General features: G+C 39.9%; 1 protein-coding gene across 1 annotated transcript; it reads left to right on the top strand.

Moving 5' to 3' along the window:
• Positions 1-539: 539 nt before the first annotated feature.
• LOC118105701 (POU domain class 2-associating factor 1) lies at positions 540-14,566 on the top strand. The gene is given in 6 exon segments (XM_035153487.2): positions 540-629; positions 6,540-6,667; positions 11,557-11,596; positions 11,691-11,980; positions 13,771-13,837; positions 13,840-14,566. Coding segments are annotated over 6 exon segments (900 nt in total). The 5' UTR covers positions 540-613; the 3' UTR covers positions 14,199-14,566.
• Positions 14,567-22,060: the final 7,494 nt, after the last annotated feature.

The following is a 22,060-nucleotide window of genomic DNA, read 5'->3' as shown; positions in this document are numbered from 1 at the left end:
TTCTATTGAATTGAACTGAATTACCTCTAGAGCCGCACCAAAAGAAAGGCTTTACTTTTACGTAGGTATGCAATCATGTTCCTCAGGACCTGTGTACAGATCTTGATTAGCAAAATTGGTTGAGTCTCTACTCAGGTGACAAAATCAAATTAGTTCTTGATTCTTATTCACATATAAATGTTATGTTGTTTGCAACCATGAACCACTGGGTGAATTTTGTTTAACTTTGAGTTTTGAAGATGGACGGCCTGGAAAGGAAGTTGGTCTCCCAAACAAAACAACAATATTTGCACCAGGGATATTGTAATTGATTATTCTTTTTTGATCTGTCATGTATTTGAATGAATTCACACCATTTTCCATAATTCTCCATCATCTTCAGCTCTGTTTAATTTTGGCATCCCATTACTCTTTTTAAAATGTTTTATCTCTCGTACTTATGATTCAACTTAAATAGCACCAGCTGTGAAACTAGATACATCAGGGAGATTTGTGGTTGAAGAAACTGTGACATCCCAAGGGGACTGTTCGCCAGTTGTTATAAAGAACGTCAGTCAACCCGCCACTTTGATTTTCTTCAGTTTGACTATACCGCATTAGCACGATCAGCAGAATGCACTGGGACAAATGTAAGTACATCACATCATTTGTTGTTTACATGAGATACACAAACCCTAATGTTGATTGTCATTGATATAACATTTACTGATGTAAAGTGTAGGATTTGAGTGTCTAAACTAACTTTGACTTATGGGAAGATGGTAAAAAAGTTTCTAAAATCTTGTTAAGCCAGATGTTTCACCTAAACCTTTGTACGGTGTGTTAAATTCAGTTTTCAATTTGAGGTCTACATGAACTTATGATTCCTGCTGTTCTGGGTTTGTATACTCATGGTTGAATGCAGTTATTGGAAGTCGCTTTGGATAAAAGCTTCAGCTAAATGATATGTAATGTAATTTTGAGAAGCTTACATTTAATTTAAATTAATTTCTGCAATTTTATGTAATCATTTGTAGATAATGATCTGGTTGATTACTACAGGTGATGAGTTGTTACTGGGATGAAAACATTTGATTTTGCTGAACTTAATTTATTTCCATAGTTATAACTTAATCAGTTGAAACTGATTCGTTCAACACAAGTTTTTGCTTATCAGACAAATGTTGTTTGTAAAGCCATAACCTTAACACACCATAACCTTAACACACCATAACCTTAACAAACCCTACCCTACCTAACTGAATGATCTGGGGATTTCTGGAACACTAACGATAATCCTTACTGTGTTGAACCGTGTCAGGATCACTTTTGAAGCTAGTGTGTCAGACTCTTTTGGAAAGAGGAAGATGGTATTTTGAAAGTTGGCTCCATGCTGCTATTGGCTTGTAATCTTGATATGCAAAATGGTGACAGACCTCTGCCACAAAGAGGCACAGCTGTGGAGCTTCCTCTTTTGCGTTGTCCCCGTGCATGTGCCATGGGGATTTTGTCTGTGTGCTCATGTGTAAGTTTTACTTAAAATGGAGGGGTATGAAAGACAACAACAGCTTCTGTTAAAATTTCAATTCAGAGATCATATACTATCAACCTAACTTTGCTTTTGTACCATTTATCTATGGGGTGAGGGGTTGCACTGTTTGTCGATATAAATCAGTTGTCATCATAAGAACCACACCCCTGTTTGCAGTACACTCCTTCAGTCATTTGCCAAAAATCTTTACAAATCTGTTGTTAACGTTGGCTATGTGACAGCCTTATTTCCTGACTTCACTAGAGTTGGTCTTGTACCTCCACAGTGAGCAATTTTAAAATTCCACACCAGCTTCACTCTGTACCAGTCCTAAGGTGGTCAAGACTGTTCTCCTGTGAAAAGCAACACCACAGGGGATTTGTGCAGCTGCTTATTACAAACATCTTATTGTTAGGTAATCTCTAGGGGTCATAATTATGTCAGGAGCAATAGGGGGAAGTCTGGTGACCTACTATATACAGTCACAAAGTCTGCATTAGGAGGAGGTTGGTTTGGACGAATGGGTCTACAAAACATATGTTTTCACCATGTCAACAAATGTCTAATGATTAAGGAATCATCAACTGACCTTCTCCCCTGGCCTTAGTCGCATACAAAATGTCATGTGCAGTATGAAGCATTCAAGTGCTTGTTGAAGGCACTTTAACCTTCTTTTGAAAATGGGTGGGCATATCAGTATAAATAAACCAACAAAAATGTAAACAAGTAAAAGTATCATATACATTTTCTACTTTCCACTTGATAAAGTTAGTACTTGCTTTTAAATATACTTAAAGTATTAACAGTAAAAGTACTTTCTGAGTGTAGCCTATTCCCTGATACAATGGTTTACTACATCCGTATGGCTGAGTTTTGATGGAGGTCTCTTTTGAATCCATTTAAGGTGTTTCTTCATCAGTGAAGTACATTGTAAAAATGTAGTTGAGTAGAAAGTACAGATATTTGCTGTCTTATGGAGCGGAGTTAAATTGAAAAGTCCCTGAAAATAAATCTACTGAAGTAAAGTACAGATACATGTTAAATGTACTTAAGTCCAGTAACAAAGTAAATGTACTTCGTAACATCCAACCACTGTAAGGTAGCTTGCTAAAGTTGATTAAATCAGCAAAAATGACAGTCAGCACCAGACTGCTGCTTTTCTCTACCTCGTCTAAGTAGTATAAGTATACAAGTATAAACAAGTATAATTAAAGGACTGGAAAGTATTACTCTGGTTTACTCTGACTATTTGGCTTGACCTATGCACTGAACCTCTATATCCTAGGCAGCTGAAATATACTTTCAAGGCATTCCACAAACTTGTCTTAACAGCTGTCAAACACTCAAGTCCCTCGAGATCAAACCTGAGCCCGCATTCTATATTGTTTCTCATGTTTTGTTCTTTAATGGGATGCCAATATCATCGATCTCTTTCATTTTATATAACTTGGTAATTAAGGTTACTCATTGACACCTACCCACATACTTGTCCATTTTATGGTTTGGTTGAACAAACAACATACATTTTGGCTGTAAATACATTTTAAGATCATGTTGGCAACATTTAAAATAAAGTTTTTAATTAATTCTCAAGTTTATCGTTCATAAGAAAGAAGAATATTTGGAATTAATTGGCGTCATTAAATACATCCAAATTTATGCTTGATCAATTTCCTTGTTAATCATTACTCAGTTGTATAGAATTGGTAGAATTAAACAGATTTTTCTATCCACATAATTAAAAGTTACTTTTAGTTTATCATATATCTCAATATTTTTAAATTAATAAATATAAATGCTGTCAGTTTATATCTCAGCTATCTTAATATTTTTATGTAATAATTTTAATAATCTGTTGTCTTATTTTTGTGAATTGATATGTTTTTTACAGTGTAGGAGTCTGGACATGATCAGGTCAACTTGTTCTAAAGCCAGGGTATAGAGGACAGAAACAGCAGCAGTCGGGACCACAGGTCTCCCCCTCTGTCACAGGGAGAGATGGAAACAACAGTAACAGGATGAAGGTCAGAGGAGCAGGCAGGGAACTGTCATTTCAGTGAAAGTTAACAAAACACTCTGGAATTCATTCTGAGCTGATGATTGTCGGCCATATGTGTGCAATCACTGAAACAGAGTAAAAAAAAAGCTTGAATAACATTTGATCAATTCAGCGACAAAAAACATCAGATATGACAAAACAATTAATTCCACAAACGTCTGTCTGTCTCGCTGTTAGCTGTTAGTCTTTCTGTTTGTCCAGCTATTTATGGAAAGCATTTTATCAGCTTCATATTTGCATGTCTATTGTTCATTTACCAGGAAAGTGTAGTACCGAGTTTGGTGCGATTTGGACACATGCTACTTTCAACATGAGTCCAATTTGAAAATACAGGCGACCAACGTGCTGTAGCAGTCGGTGGGGCGGGGCAGTGTGGCTTCTGAATTTGGGTCTGAAGATTGAATTGATTGCTAAACTCTGAAATAGCCAACATGTGATGTCAAAAGAGAACTCCTGTCAACTTATATAGAAAAAAAAAACATGTGAAAAGAAGAAAACAGATCAGTCCAAACAGGCAGGTTTAGAACAGATGCTGCACTAGATCTGTACAATTGTAAATATGCCAAGGGGAAGGGCCTGGTTACTTATTACGTCTACGAGTAGCTGATTATTTGTACTGTAGTATGTAGTAGTACAATAGCTATATGTATTCTTGCCATTTGTTTGGGACATTTTCCGGGGCAATGCATTGTAACAAAAACACCACATTAATCTTTTCAAATTGTAATAATGCCTGACTTTACACTTGTTCAATCCGACAGCATCCGTGGTCCTGAATTCTCTCAAATATTTTGCATTTTCTTCAGCCGTTTCGACTTACTGTACTGAAATCCAACTGAAACCAACTTTATCCACAATTGCACAATCCACACAGGAGTGGAAAAGCTCATGATTAATGATTTTTGCGAGGGGAATGGTAATGGTTGAGTCAGGGGTCAGGCAGACGAGCAGAGGGAGGAATGGAGAGTCCTGGAAGCAGATTGTAGTGAGGGGAGGAAGCAGGCACGGTAGCTGGTGGTACTGGCAACAAAGTCCTGGCCAAAAGAAAGAGTATTATGAACACTAGAAGTTTGCAAGATTAACTAGACTATAGCAGTTTGTACAAAGCAGCTTATACCACCTGAGCTGGTATAGTCTGGCAAGGAATGGCAGGAGACCAGGGTATTTGCATTGCAGGGTTGATGAGCAGATGGAAGGTGTGCAGATTGACCAGGTGCAGCAGAAGGCCGCGCCCACAGGTCACACACACACACACACACACATACACACACACACACACACACACACACACACACACACACACACACACACACACACACACACACACACACAGAGACACAGACACAGGGAACACACAGGGGAGGAGGGGACACCGGGAGAACACAGAAAAACACAGGAGAAACCAACTTCCTTCTAAACTGCTTGTAATTGGTGCATCTTGGCCGGTGTGTCACTATATTCTATAATCAAAACTAAAAGCTCAGGGGAGGATGACAGCTCTTTTTAAAATTCCTAAAACAACCATATTCCTGTGCGTGCATGCCACAACATTTGTGCTGGCTTAAGTGTTTATATTTACATATTTAGAATTAAATCACATTTTGACATAATTTCCACAGGATGCTCTATCAATCTTTCATTTTCTGCTGGGAGTGAGTTCACATCAGCGATCATAGAAAATACCAAGGTAAATCTAAATAAGACAGTAGGCTGTCATATGGAAAGTTCGGTCTTTTTCAAAGACATTTTTTGCAGCTCAGCCTCAGAGAAACCGAGCCACAGGGCTCATAGTTGACCTGTAGATGGTTGGATAGCCGAGCATTTGCATATGACTGCTTATGAATTATGTTTCTTTTGGGTTCAAGTTAAATTTAGCTTGGATCTCTCTCTCTCTCTCTCTCTCTCTCTCTCTCTCTCTCTCTCTCTCTCTCTCTCTCTCTCTCTCTCTCTCTCCACAATATGGAAAAAGAGAAAAACAAGACAGGGTCAGGAAGATTAAGAAGTGGAAGCAATCAAATGATGTCCTGTAGACTGTTAATCTATTTGCTGGTCATTGGGGCTGTTTAGGCTCACATCCATCACCCTCCATCTACTGCGTGTGTGTGGGGAGGAAGACGTCATTTCTCCCATTGATTTGTATCCCTGGGCCGTACTGACCGGTGACATTGTCTGCAGGTTCACAGCTTCAGTGCTGTCGGATCTGATTTCCCCTCATGCTTATACTTGCAGGAACTAACAGGTTGTAAGCTTTGTGTGTTCTGGTGCAGGGGGACCATTTAGCCTCAGGTCTCCGTCAGTGTGGCTCCACCCGCAACTGTTGGTGTTTCCTGGAAAAGAAACTGTCAGCTCTAAAGACCGCAGGGTTCACAAATAAGCAACAACCACAGCCGATTCCTCCACAGACTAGAATACAACCAACAAAATGTTATGTAAATATTTTGTTGAGTCTGATGAAAGTGACTTTGAATAATTGTTTTGTCTCTTCTGTGACCAAGTGCTCATTGTGGGAACTGTAGGGTTTTCCTCTATATTATTTGAAGCCCCTATTGTAAGAGCCTATTGTACTTGGAACACTTTTGCAATACATATAGATATATGTATTTTGACATAGCCCCACAATGATGTCTATTAGAAGCTGATGACTGTATCATTTTATCTTCATTAGTTAATAGAGTTATGATGAAATTGTGCTTGTTAAGGTTTTCAGGTTTCAGAGGAGGCTCTTCATTTTAGCTGATGTGGCAACAAAATGAAAACCTTTTCCAACATTTTTGGCTTAGCAGCGTCTAAAAGTGACTTCTTGTCAAGTATTCCGTTTTTGGATAAAGAAGTGGAAGGTTGGGATGTTGTGGTTCATGCTCATGAACTCAATGAACCCAGAACACAGATTGGCTCAAAACAGCAGACGATAATTGGAGCCATGAACCGCCATTGTAATTCCACACTGGTCTCTTTCTGTTCCTTCTCCAGCACCAACACCAGCACTGACCAGGTCCAGACCATATCAAGGTGTAAGAGTAAGGGACCCGGTCAAAGAGCTGCTGAGGAGGAAGAGGAGTCTGGAGCCGCACAGCACCAAGACACCACTCTCTGCTGTGGTGAGGGCACTGTGACACATGACATTATACAGAGTTTCTTAAAAAGTCTATACAGTCATCAAAATGTTAAGCCTCAATTAGATTTTGACAAAGTAATGTTGCTTTTATGAAGTGATATTGACTTTAGCCTCACTTTGAGATCAGAAATACTTTATTGATCACACAGTAACAAAACAGGAACCACTGACTGTGAAACCCGGTCTGAAATGGAGCAAACTCAGGAAGGGTTTCGCAATTAGATGTGAGACCTAATGTGGTGTCTCCTCTCACAAAAAAGGAGTAAATCTAGGAGTAAATTCATTATTTCTATTTCATCTATTCTAAATTAGTTCAAGTTCAACACAATCTGTGTTGTCACAGCCTTGGATGGTCAATTCAATTATCATGTTAAATGGAATTCAATTAATATATTTTGGAGGTAATTCTGTGACTTCTTATTTCCTTCATATCCTTTTTCCAATTTTCAATATTTAAATATTCAATGTTTTGGGCCTGTATGGACTTGAAATAGGCCTACATCAGATTCATAAAGGTCTTAAATTGACCTCATAGAAACCTGTAGAGAATTACATTATTATCACAAAAACACATTAAGTGAAGTTCAAGTAAAAATGAATGATTCATATATTGTTCCTCATTCATTTTCATACTGACACACTTTTATGTAACAGCACCTCCACCTTTTCCAAAGAACCTGGACTGTTAAACGACGTTCTGTCCTGCAATATGATGAGTCATTAAGCAAATTTGCAGTGGGTGGTTTATTGTAACTATTTGAATATAGAGCAATGGTTACTTAGGGTCATGAACTGATGGACTAATCTGACACTGCAAATCAATGCTGTGTGAGATTTTCTGTGTTTGGAAAGAGCAGAGGATACAGAAAATACACTAAGAACGAGAGTTTATGAAATCAAAAAGAAGAGTTATCCTACTAAGTAAAGCAAAGCTGCAGGATTTACTTTGTCAGGTTTCTGTCTGGGAAAGCTTTGTCTTGAATTTTTTCTGGCGGGGGGGTTGTTACAACAGTCTCCATGGCAATCAACATCTTTGCCAATTTTCTGTTCAAGGGGCCCCCTGGATATTATCTGACAATGCTTCACTTCTGATAACGTTTCCTTGATTACGTTGTGATGATTTATCAACCTCATTCTCCAGGCTGACATTCTTCACTCATCTGAACCATCATGACGAAAAATAGACCCGATGATCTTTACGCTCTCTCTCTCTCTCTCTGTCGCAGACATCAAAAGATCTGCACCAGATGCAGGTTGTTGGTTGTGGAGGTGAACTCTGTTGAGTTGCTGTTGCAGAGTTGTTGTGTGGGGAGTTCTTTTACCGAATGGAACAAAATGGCATTCTGAATAACTGGAAAATCGGTCTGCGTCGGGAGAGGAGCAGTCAGGACCCCATGATTGTCCCAGAGCTGGGAGGGGGGATTTTAACCTTATATAATCCAGGTGTTTTTCCATGACAGTTACAACCATTCCCTGTATGGCTCCAGGGCTGGGCACACAGCCCTATGCAAAATAACTTGCAGCCTTGCCAGAGAGCCCTCCCACATGCTATGTATTACTCCTCCACACCAGTAGAGGACTGACACAGCACGTTCACACAAACATGCACATGCACATGCACATGCACAAACTGCCCTCATACACACCCTGCCATGAGAGAGAGAGAGAAAATCATGAAACTGGACTTGATGCTACGCCTGAAGTATGCTATGTTCCAATAGGCTCCAACACTCAACACTCAAATTTCCCTGTGAGTGCATTTCTGTGGAGCATGAAAATACCTTTGGATATTTGGACATCAGCCAAAAGGCTCCTTAACTTCAGTATATGAGCAGAATAGTAGAATTATGTCTCTGCGATTTTTTTCCATCTTGTGAAGAGGTAGATGAGAAACTGAACACCACCCGGCCAAAAAAAGCTATTGCTTTATGTCTGATTGTACATGTCACTGTGAGGCAAGTGGGAGAAACTCCAGGAATTCACTGAGCCCAGCCAAGAAAAACAATAGCTACAGCACATAACCCTCTGTAAATCTGCAAGTGGTTGTTTTTTACACCTACGCTCAAACCAATAATGTATGACATATAACAACTTAATTGAAGAGCTTTAAGGTGCCTGCAGACAATTTTTTTCCCTGAGCCTTAACACGTTGTTTTTGTGCTTAAACCTTCACCATAGGATTGTCACATCACAAAAGGCTCAGTTATTTACTTTTCATCTCTGAAGTTTAACAGTTCTATGGCATGGGCCATCTGTGGTAGTATTTGAGGAGACAGAGGACAAACAGTCCTCTTATAACTAGTGCATATGTCTGCCAAGGCTGGTTGGCCACTTGATTTTCTTGAGATGGGGTCCAATCCCAGCTGACATTGGGTGAGACACAAGTAACTGTAATACTCACCATGATAAAGAAAAGAAAATCCTGGAGCCACCCTTTCTGCTCCCCGGATCTGCTTCAAAATGTAATAGCTTCTTCCCTGGCTCATGCTCCACCCCTCCACAACATTTTATGGAAATGGATGCTGCAGATAGTTATAATCCCGCTGACAGACAGATAAAAGGCAATGAAAACAAAAACCTCTTGGGGAAGGTTAAAAGAATCAGTTTATAAAAGCAACCAATTCATTGTGCTTAAGATGATGAAATTAGCACTATTAGCTATATTTATTAAAGGGAGAATATAAAAATACCTCTTGTGGTTTCTACCTGTCCAGGTTTGACATGTGACCCCATTGCTCTGGATAATTCACAAACCTGTCATCAGTTTTCAGTTTTGGAACAACTCTTCTACTAAAGAAATACATCAACAGTAGAGTCTGCAGAATATCCATAGTAATGGGGACACTCATTTTGAAAATAAAGATGATGTTGGTTGTTTCTTTTTTTTGGTGGTTATTGTTGTTTTTATGTAATTTCTCAATGCTGTGAGAAATGCAAGCAGAACTAGGAGCATGCTCAGGGGTAGTGCATGCCCCTGCCAAGACTAACATCTTATCTTAACTTACCACAGTGCGTGTCAGGTTTCACGAACGTCTAGAGATTTTATTTACCTTGGCCTAATCTAACCAAAAGTACTTTTCGTGGATGCCAGTAATCCGCCTGGGGTGTAATGACTGAGTTTCCGCCTGCTGTCAAAGCTGTTACCCAGCTCCCCTGTACGTCTGCAGCCCTGCAGGCACCGGGACGCACATGCCCTGCTGGATGACTGCAGGTGGCTTGATGCAGTCTTTCACTGCAGCTCATGTAAAGCACCGCCCGAACACTGACACAAGTTGTCAGTACGTTGTCAGTACACTGCTGCCACTGCCTCCCTCATTACCTCCTACAGTTTTCTCACTACAGATTCTGTATTTCACTGAACCGCCACCTGTTATTCACTCACCATTATAGCGACAATACAGAACAAATACATTTTTTTCAACCATGCACACACGTGTCTTTCAGAAAGAGATTATCTGCACGTGGTTCTGCATGATGAACTTCCTGATGGGCAGGTTCAGCACAGGGAGGAAACACAGAAAGAGAGGGATTTACAGCACAGAGTCATTGAGCTTGAGGATAAATTGTGGCTTCTTCGGGATCAAAGTGTGAAATGTGCCTAACCCTAACCCATCAGTCACAGAAGCATGAAGAAAAAAAAAAAAGACTTGCCAGTGAATGACATGTACATGGGAACACAGTTGCATGATGAATGAAAATTAAATATATGGGTCAGGAAATGTAAATAACCTTCTCACAGAGTTGAACAATCTGGTGCATTCGGTCAAGATAAATGATTAAAAACAGTGGTGACATCTTTTACAAGTGTATTTTTACAAATAGCATGTTGGCAACCAACCAACAACCAACCAACCAATCAAATAATATTTGTACAGCCTATGTTCACAAATCACAATTGGCCTGATATGGCAAGGTGTGTTATCCTCTGATCTTATACCTCAACAAGAGTAAGGTACAAAATTTCCATTAAAAAACAACAAGAGACTTAGGGGGCCCCAGGCAAAACGGATCAACAGGGACCTGGCATTGAACCAAACCCGTCAGCTTTGTCGTTGCATCCCTGTTCTTAGTGAATAGAGTTTGCCCAGTTGTCATGGAATTGTTGTTGTTGAAAACCCTTAGTATCTGGGATCACTTGTCCAACCATTTCTGTAGACAATTGTGTGATCAGAAGAAAAAAAACACTTTATTAGTCCCAATATGGGATATGACTTTATACACAAGAACAGCTACTACTAAACCATTTTGCACAGTGATATTTCCTAAGCTTTAGAAGCTTTAGAAGAGATACAGACCTCTGCTTAACCTTCTCCTCAACAGACCATAATGCACCTCATCAAAAACTATGTTGTGGCAAAAAAGAACCTAAACTGAAGGTTCTCTGACTACTTTTTTCCTGAGCTTTTAACTACACCAAGTGGTCTCCATCAGAATAAGTAAGTAAGTTTGCAAAATGCAAGATTTTATTTCTATTAAATATATCGTTCAGGGTTGATGCACAGTCAACATGAATTTTAGATTATAAGCTTTACTTCCCACCTGCAGGTCGACACAGACACTTAAAACATAAATCATGTTCAAAACGCAATATACAGTATACTAACTGCAACAACGTACAATGAATCTTATAATCACACCTCCAATAATATACCCAGCCCTGCGGTATATACAATTCTTTCCCCACTCAGCCCACACACCAATTGTAATCTCTTCTGCTGCTCACACCTGGACTTGATCGGTACAAGTGTAAATAGTGCATATTTACATATCAACATGCACTCTGCAGCAGCAACATGTGATAATTGTTCCCCTGCAGTTATTGACAGGCTCAACACACTTTTTTTAGAATTGATGTCATATTTTCTTTTTTAGGATGAGGTTGCACGCAACAACCCGGCATCATACACACAAGGTATTTGATCACATATTTACCTGAACTGATTCCTGTAAGTGAAGCATGTGCATGTTTCTCAAAGACTCACACTCAGCCTCTGTTTGTAATCCAGTCACCTTTGGCTCTGACAGTACCAGTGGCACCACAGCTGAGCCCTCAGTTGCAGCTGGAGATGGTCGGCCGCAGTGCACAGGAGGGAAACCTTCATTCCTGGCCAGTGGCGCTGGCCTGCAGCCTGCCATAACACCGTGGTCCTCACCTGAATACAGCCAGCAGGAACCCTCAGTTCAGACTCTGGCCTACCCAGCCACCACACTGACGGCTGACCTGTACATGCAAACTCTGTGCCCCAGCTACACCATGCTGACCTACACACACACACCGCTGCTCACTAACTTTGGGGTGAGTAGATTCAATTTTGAAAGTGAGGAGCAGCCCTGTCTCCTACAATAGTGGTTTTGAAATGGGGGTCTGCACCTCTGTAGATCTATGGCACTCAGCCAGGGGGTCTGTGAATAGTATATGAGTATTCTGTGTTAACATGGTGAAAATATTTGAATACATGTATTATATGTGCCGTTCTCACAGAAAAAAAGTGCTGCACATATGAATGTGAATGTGAATGAGTGAATGGCCAAAAAGTACTGTAAAGCACTTTGAGAAGTCATCAGGACAAGAGACGCGCTATATAAGTACAGAGCATTTACCATATAATATAAATGAATTTTTCTCTGCATTTGTAGGAAATATAATTGCTCAGAGTTTTAAGAAATAAATGACCAAGTTTTCTAACAGTGGGAGAGTTTATAGGAGCCAGTAGGGGTGGATGACGGTAAAGACTTCATAGGAGGGATTGAAGCTCACGCCTAGACTCTGTGATTAGGTTCAGGCAACAAAAGAGCTGTGGTTAAACTCAAAGAAAGACAGTTGTTTTTGTTGGAAGCAAATAAAGACGTTACTTTTTCTGTATTAAACCAAACTGCAATCTTTCTCCTAACCGCAACACCAACACTATTTGTTGAACCATAGCCATGAAAACATTTAATAGTGCTGAACCAACAATAACTGGGTATTGTACAGTAGGATCAGATATTTTAGGGAAAACAAATGTGTTGTCTGTGATGTTTCACAGATGTGATCACAATCAACAAATTGGGGACTTGGAAAACATGTTCATGCACGTTAACAACATAACCTCATTATGTTTTGAGAATAACATCATCCGGGTGCAATCATGTTTCCTGCATTTGCTGTTGCAGTTGAGTTGTATAGAAATGTAATTTCAAGGAGACAAGGTTGAAAGTCAACAGCTACGAACACTTCTTATGTTCAGTTTCCTTTGCGACCTTTGTGCCACTTTTCACGTAAATTACACCTCGGCACGTCTCAATTTACTCCTGACCTAAATGTCATACTCAACTTTTTCAGCTTTTTGTGTCAAACACCCCCGGTGACCTTAAAAAGGTTGAAGCAAAAGTGATTCATTTGACTTCTAATTTCAAAGAGTTAGGGATTCCAATGTTCTAATGTTGTTTTTAGAAACAAAAAAAAATCATCAACGTCTCAACCACTCCAGTTGCATTAATCGGAAAATTTGACACAATACAATTCCACTTGGGACTAGCTTGCTACACAAACTGCAGACAAGTTGAGTACATGTGGTGATATAAAACAATCACCATCTTTCAATAGAAAGGGGAACTCTCAGTTTTACATATCCAAATTTAAATTTACAGATCTTTGAAAGTACAAAAAAGTAGTGTAAAGCTTTTTGTGGCTGCAGAGGGAGCGAAGTGAAACATAAACACTACATTAGATGCAGCTGAAAAAATACACCTGAATCTCTAATCTGTCTTGAGTCAAATTGAAGGTTTTGAGAAGAGAGAGGAATACATGAAATAAAAAACAGAAATAACTCTGGTTGTGCTGCACAGCTTTTGATCCTTTATAATGGTGTTATTACAGTGCAGTGTTAAATCAGTGCAGTATAGCTTCAGTAGCTCTCACTCTCTGCTCTGGAAAGTTTGAGGGAGTTGAGACACGTCGTCCATGTTTGTATACAGCCTATGGTTATCTTGTTGGGTGCACAGTATAGTCACTCACAACAATGTATATATAAAGTTTTAAGCGTGTTTGCATCTTTGCAAGTTCAACAGTAACATTTCTAGTTGCATTTGCTGATCTGTCTGCAGACCATACCGGTGGCCCAAGCACCAGGCTCCTTCCCTCAGATGGAGCTCCCAGACTCAGGGTTGACCTACCTCCCTGGACCCAGCCCCTCACCACCATATCTACTATGCCCAACCCAGGGGTGCAGTTCGCTCCATGCTCAGCAGCCCTGTCCGGCCCACCTCTGGTGCACATGCCCTTGTCCATGTCTGTGACCACCATGATCCCTCAGCTGGAGGCGCATGGTGCAGACCCTCAGCTCCAGATCCTTGACCTCCCTCAGCGTTCAGAGCTGAACCCTGAACATCAAGGCCAGTCTCTGGATGAAGATCCGGGGATGGAGCCGGGATCACCAAACCTACTGGATAAACTTCTAGAGGATCCCAAGGAGGATGGTGAAGAAGAAGACAAAGACTCATACAGCAATTCACTCTTCATACCCAATGTCTAAAAAAAATTGTCTTCATGTTGTGTGTAGAGAGCTGTATTTCTGCTCTTTGTGTTTTTTAGCAATTTCTTACATAAACTTTCTTTTATACACAGGTGTGATTTCTGATCTTAATAATGGAATGCGAGTTGTTTCAGCATTCCAGTGCTAGTGTCATTCTCATTTCAGTTTATTTCAACTTTGATCTTGATGTTGTAGCTGTGGCCAAAGTAATTTACAAAATCAATTCTGAAATACCAAATGGACAAACCGGGCAAAACTCCCGGAGCCCCCGGCTGTGTGTGTGAAACTTCCCTTGTGGTAGTTTGGTTCATTATAGATTAATTTGATTATAGATGCCATCACAGTACAATAAAAAAAGTGAACCTTGAGGTCTTTTCTTTTAAAGGAAACCAATCTTACAATCTAGTCTTAATCTATTGACTTTTGTTGAAATTATGTTTTTTTTCCCTCTGGTGCGTCATGTTTGATGACACAAACGCACTGAAAACTGGGAGCTCTCTAACCTCGCTGTTTTGCCAAATTAATGTGTTCATCCGGGTGAACAGAGTGCAGAAGACAGCCAGATGTTCAAGAGCGATTGTGGGTTTTTTGGTGGAAAAGAGGCTTAATTGACCTGGGATAGGTTGATGTGGGGGCAGTAATACTGGTTGGTTTCTGGTTGGGGAAGATGCATGTAGGAGCCAAGTCAACAAGTGCCCTCTGTTCAGCTCTTCCCACGCAGCTTAGTTTGGCACTGGCACGGATTTGGGAACACAGCAACATTGCTACAATAGGTGTTTTCAGAGGGGATGACCCATTCAAAACATTTATTTCCATTCAGTATGTTTTTGCGTAAATGACGTGGGGATGTCGTGTTCCAAATCTTTAGCCAACTGTCCGGGTTGTTGCGACTTGTGAGGGTAGAGTTTCCTACCAGAAACCAAACACTAGATGAATGCACTAAAAATTTACATATCTCCTTTCCAACTCATTTATTATCCAGAAACCCAGGTCATACAACAGCCACTTGAATTTGTTCCCACCCGAGGTGTGTGAAGAGCCATCCCTACCCTGCCTCTGATTGGCTTACTCTGAGTTATTTTGATCGTAACCCTTACCAATAATCACTCTTCATGTCTAAACCTCATCAAACATTATGGGCAGCTCTTCAAACAACTTGGATAGAAATAAAACTGTAGAATTCCAACCGTCGGCCAGCTAATTTCCCTTAAGCTTTACTATTGGCCGTGTGAAAGCAAACAGGAAGAAGCCCTTGGAGATATGTCGCGTTGATCCTCAGTGGACAATGCCTCCCAGGAAACCTGTGTGCAAACAATCAGACAATTTGCCAAATAATCTAAATTAAAAATAAATAAATAAAATTAAAATTAAAACACAGAAAGAAGTGGGTGATAAGCATTTCACAGGGAAACTGTCTACTAACTATGCCAAGAGGTAGGTCAAATTTAACCTAATAGTCGCTCTACAAAGTATGCTGGCGGTTTATAAGGGCCAGTTTGGGTAATGATTAATAGATGAACCTAATTTTCTGGTTGACCAGTTTTGTTCCTTTTTAAACCCTGGTTACACTAAATATCAGCATTTATAAGCAGTCATCTGTTTCCAAAACATGTCTCATGATCTAGTTTAGTGATTCATCACATTGAAAGATCAAAAGATCAGTTCATTTTAATCTTTGTTTTCCACAGCCAATAGACATGATGACCAAAAACAACTTTTATTAAACCATGTTCATAGTTGCACCTTGTCAATTTATTTACAATTACAGCAAAAATACTTTCTGCTCTTATTGTTTTTATAAAACATTTTTATATGCATATGAGGTGTAACAAAAAGAAAAGCCAGCAACTATTTTTAAAGTATATTTTTATGCAATGTTAACAAATCACATCCCTGTGAATGCAAAATCTCAGGGAATTTCTTAAAATTTAGTATAAATGTTTATTGGATTCAAAAAGAATGGATTAGATTGGAGTGGTTGAAGGTAAATGTCAGGGACCTCTTGTTCTTGTGAATGTGATTATCAGGAACACCCATAGTGACTTTCATTACATCTAGCACAGACATTCACTTAGACTCATGGATTTATTGATTATATTTGGGTGGTCTAAGGTCAAAGGTCATGTTATCTGACACTTCACAAAACATGTTTTTGGTGTCTTGAACATGATATCTCAAGTCAGCCTTCAAGAAGTTGACGTATGGAATCAAAGATTAACTGATTAGAGTGACCTTTTGAGTCTGGAAAACATATGTAGACTAAAATGGCTCTAATTCTATTTTGCTTTTGCTTTTCTTAAGCTTAATTCAATTTATTCACTTGATGAAGAAGAAGTTGCTGTATTCTTGATAAATATAAATTATGTCAAAGACTGGGGACCTGATAATATTAGTGCTGCCTTCATAGCCTTGAGGTATTTGCTTTGGTTAATAAATCTGTCATCATTACTGTCAGTTCACAATACTGAGCGGATGATATGAATCAAATCAAAAGAGCTTAAAGGTCCAGTGTGTAAGATTTAGGTGAAAGGGATCTATTGGCAGAAATCTAAAATAATCCTTGTGATATTTTCACTAGTGTGTTTCATCTAAATCAGGGGTATTCAACTAAAATTTAAAGAGGTCCAGTTAGAGAAAATTTCTTGAAGCAAAGGTCCAGAAGATCATAATGTCTAACTATTTAGTGTGATATATATTTAAGTAGCCTAGTAGTTGTATCAACATCTGCATGTACTAAATGCCTGACTGTCAAATCAAATGAATTCAGTACGATTCAAAAAGGTTTGGCAATATTTATTGTCACGTAACATAAGAACTGAACATATATGTATGATTGCAGATATGTATAATGTTCTCTCATTAACTAAATAAAAGTAGGGCTGCATTTCAAAATAAGAGAAAATAAATAAAATGGGAAAATTGTGCATGTTCAAATAAAGGGCTTAACTTCAGAAAAATAAAATAAAGGGAGCAAAAGCTTGAATTTCCCTTTTTCTGTTTCACATCTTGACTCAAAAGTCTCAACCAATTTTACAGATAATAAATCTCAACACATCTTAACAATTGAACAGTTTTAGAATCACTTTCTTCCCCTCTTATATCCCACTCCCCCACTTTGTTCGTCTGTTTCTCTCCCTTTCTCCGTCTCACTCCTCTGTTTCTCTCCCTTTCTCCGTCTCACTCCTGTTTCCTCCTCTCCCTCTCCTATTTCTCTCCCTTTCTCCGTCTCACTCCTGTTTCTCCCTCTCACTCCTCTGTTTCTCTCCCTTTCTCCGTCTCACTCCTGTTTCTCCCTCTCACTCCTCTGTTTCTCTCCCTTTCTCCGTCTCACTCTCCTGTTTCTCTCCCTTTCTCCGTCTCACTCCTCTGTTTCTCTCCCTTTCTCCGTCTCACTCCTCTGTATCTCTCCCTTTCTCCGTCTCACTCCTCTGTTTCTCTCCCTTTCTCCGTCTCACTCCTCTGTTTCTCTCCCTTTCTCCGTCTCACTCCTCTGTTTCTCTCCCTTTCTCCGTCTCACTCCTCTGTTTCTCTCCCTTTCTCCGTCTCACTCCTGTTTCTCTCCCTTTCTCCGGCTCACTCCTCTGTATCTCTCCCTTTGTTTTCTCTACCTGTATCTCTATCTGTCTTTTTCTTTCTACCGTCTTTTCACGTGTAACTCTCATCTGCCTGCACTGTCACAATGTTTACCGCCTGGAATGCACAGACTTGATTGGCTGAGTAGTATCACGTGGGATGGCTTAACTCGCATGCAATTGGTCTGTGCATTTCCTCATCCGCTAAACCACTACCGTAAAGACTACAAAAGCTGCGCCGGTTACAAATAGAAGCGCCCCGTCAGGTTTTAAATCATAACCTTCTGTTTTGGCTGTAGGTCAGGGTCCGTACGGGACGGCTTCTGGGTCCGGACTCGGACCGCGGTCCGCCTGTTAGTGACCTCTGATCTAAATTGTAAAAAATGTTGTTTTCTTTACCCTAGAATGGGCCCTTTATATTTAAATAATTTACATTTACATTGGGAGCGGATCCTCTCTAATGAAGGCCACCATGTTATTTGGGGATGCTTTATTAATCCTGTGAAAATGTTTTACAAAAAAGGTCATGGGCTGATAATCATTAAATAAAATAATAGTAAATAAACAAATGTGAATAAATAACAAATTAATAATAAAATGCAATGTATTACATTTCCCTAAGAATAGATCCAGCAGCACTGTCACTGGTGGAGACGGGTTCAGTGAAGCAAAGATAAGTTACCCCTGAGAGATAAAAAGTTATAGAGAAAAATAATTCTTAAAAGATCAACAAATACTTTCATATTCTTCGTGTTGTTCTGTGGAAAACATTGTGCTGCATGCTTTCATGGCACTGAACATCATATTGTTCAACTGCAGCTACATCTCTCTGCTGTATCAAGCTGCTCAACACTAACCTGCTTGGTGCAGCTTTAAACTTTGGGAAATGTTTCTGCTTAAATGAACCTTGTTGTTTCAAGCAAACCTCATTATGTCCATTTTGAACACACAGCAGAGCACAGTGAACCTGAGGTGAGGATCTTCACTCAGGTGCTCGTGCTTGCTCGTGGCAGTAAAGGCCTCTGGAGTTTTCTTCCCACCAAGGGGAAACTGACATGTTGATTGGGGCTGCAACCTATCTGTCAAATTCCACTCCTGTAAATACCTGAGATTGTATCACAGGAGAGAAAGTATTCTACTGTATGACAAGAAGTTGGGTTTGGTTCTTTTTTTTTCGTGCAGAGCTACAAATTCTGAAAACAACAAAACAAATGCTTATAGTAGCTATATGCTGAACTAATCCTGGGATGGACAGCATGAGTTCTAGGAGTGCAACCGTCTGAGTTCATGGACAGAGTGACACACAACATGAAAGTGTGTGAAAGTGAACTGGAACTGAAAGATGTCTGACATAACCAAGTGTGCTGAACAACAGAGTCCCTTTAAAACTGTCTATTTCTGGCCAGGAGGCATTGTGGAAACATGCCTGTGCAGCCCATTTGATAACATGCAGGGGCAGGAGACTTGTAGCCTTTGCACCAGGATGCCGCAAATCTTGCACCCAGGAGGGTTAAAAATGCACTGTGCAACGAGACTTTGCCACTGGGGTCTCCCAAACACAGCCAGAGACGAACCATTCACTTCCCAACATATTTTATTAACCATAAATTCAAAACTATCTACATAAATTTCATAAAACTAAACATAAATTGCCTGATTAGAGGCTCCACTCAGCCTTGTTTCTCTCCCTCTGTGGCAGCTTTCTCTGCTGCCCTTTTAAAGCTCTCTCGGGTAACTCCACGGCCACATGCACATTTCAGAATGTTCCCCTTTTACTCTGCTGTCCCCTCCTGGCAGCACCTCTTGATCAAAACTATAAAAATGATAAATGGAGTGACGCTTGCGAGCTAGTTCAGGCAGCCAACTCGTGCTGCGCTGCTCCAATCATGTGACATGCCTCACTCCCCCAGTGGTGGCTCCTGCCATATTTCTCAGGGAACATTGTTGCAATGATGGCTAAGGTTACCTGTTTAATGGGTAAATAAACTCAAGTCAGCAGACGTTGTCTCCTTGCATTACCTACATTTGCATAAATTTTGTTTTTTCCTGGTCAGCTCACATAGCAATACCCAGTGTTGTGCCAGTTCACACTTAAAATGAACTAGTTCAAAGTTCAGTTCATGCAGATGAAATGAACTAGTTCATGTTCACAGATCATTAAAAAAAATGTTTACAATATTTTGATGACAAACTTACGATCATGTGTTTAGTTATTAATCGATGGTGTCGGATCATGAATTCTTGTCACTCCGGTCACTTTAACACTGAGTCCTGCTGTGTCTCAGGGTTCCCATGGGTTCGAGGCTCCTGCCTCCTGCAGCAACAATTCCTGATTCCCATTGGAATCAAATTCTAGCAGGTAATAGGTATCGTTATTCTGGAAACCTTCAAATATATGAATATAATATATATATGTATACTTATATATATAAGTAAATATGCATATATCAAAATGAAGGATTTTACCATTTGAACAACAGAGAGTTAAAGTCGTCAGAGTTTGTTGTCCGTTTGGAGGCATTTGCCCAGAGAGATGTGTGTTAGTGTGGAGGTGGTGGAGCTCTTTTTTATATCCTTCTGAGGACTTCAAACTGGATACCCACTAACTCATATTACCTCAACTTTATTTTTCCCTATAGTGACATGAGCCCCATTTAGTTGTGATGGTTTAATTTATTGTACAGAGCTAGGGAATGCATTATGTCATTAAGTGTCCCCCAGGAGGACAGCGTGTATGTGTGTGTATGTGTGTGTGTCAGGTCAGGGATATAAAGAATTATGCAATTCAAGTTGTTTTCATGTTAAGGTAAGGTTTAAGGTTTAAGTATAATGTTAGTCTCCAGGAAATTGGCAGTAGTTTGGCCTTTTGGAAAATAAAAGCTCACAGGGATTCTACGTTGAGTAAAATGTGCAACATCTGCCATCGTGGCTGCTCACACATCAGATTTATCTTGGTTTTTGATCTTTGAAGAAATGCAGCTCTTAGGAGGAGGCCCAACATCAACAGGAGTGGTACTGGAACCAGCACAGTCATGCCAAGGCCCGTTTATCCTGCTCAGCTTTCAGACACGCTAAGTGTGAAGGTTGTTCTTCAGCAGCGCAAGAGCAAGATAGCGAGTTACAAATAAGCATGCATGTTATGTTTTCTGACATTTTGTCGTTTTCTCACCTGTTCTTGTGGACAGATATCTCTACGGTTATCTAATGAGAAGGGTAATGCCGGCAGCCCCTCAAAGCCAGGAATGTTTTGGTTAAATAAAGAAACGGTTAACAATTGTCTGCCTGTGGTGTTTTTTTTATTAAACCTATGTTCATTTGGAAACACCTGGCAGGTATAACTCTGCCCCCAGACCTTCCCCAGAATTTCACTGGGAATTTTCATATAAACGTGTCCAGCTGGTCTGCCTACCTCTGTCTGTGCAAGCAGCTATCACGTGAATAAACATCACTTACTTTAGAAAGTGGTACCGGACTCCAAACAGAAGACCCAAAGGAGTTTTGATTAACTGAGCACAGGTTGATTCAAGCTCTTTAGTATTATTAATAAATTATTTGATTTAGATGGTAACTATGACTTTACCAGTGTTGACTATCCTACTTCCCAAACAGAAAACAACACTATCTCAGGTGTGTTCACCCTCCACTTCCCGCCTGTTTGATGTGTAAATAGAACTTTCCTGTCACTTTGTCAGTGCAGCTGTACAGTGTGTTTCCTGTCGACACACACTTACTCTTATCAGGCCTAGGTGCGGTTCGCTCTTATATGCAGAATACTTGCACAGCCCTTGATTTACTCTATAAAGAAAAACCCTTCTGATATGATAACACAAAAGTGAAGGGCTCACTTATCAGATGTTGCGAAATACATTGTGATGTTATTTTCACTGTACACCATCTACTTTTTCTTCAACCGTGATGAGGCTCCATTCGAAACACCGCCAAGGTCTAATGACCGGAAATGTTTTCTTATCTTTCAGTTGTTACCTGGCACCCATTGTTGAGATTCAGTGGGAAAGTTCAGATTCGGTTGTTTAAATATTAACAAGGATGAAAGACGCACTGTGTCTAGACACAAAAGAAATTGCTGCAATTAATCTAATCATAAAACTTCAAAGGGTTAGGGTTAGTGTGAATGGTGAAACTGTACAGTAAAGCACTTTGAGTGGTCATCAAGAGTAGAATAGCTCTATACAAAATCGGACCATTTACCATTTAGGTTTGCGCAACAGAAGTGGTTCGGGTTAAGAACAGATTTTGACTCTTTGGTTAAACGTATGTAAACATGCAGTG

The sequence above is a fragment of the Hippoglossus stenolepis genome, chromosome 4 (assembly GCF_022539355.2).
Source record: "Hippoglossus stenolepis isolate QCI-W04-F060 chromosome 4, HSTE1.2, whole genome shotgun sequence".
NCBI classification, from domain to species: Eukaryota; Metazoa; Chordata; class Actinopteri; order Pleuronectiformes; family Pleuronectidae; genus Hippoglossus; species Hippoglossus stenolepis.
Note: the sequence above shows the minus strand (reverse complement) of the source record. Positions and strands in the feature narration are given on the sequence as shown.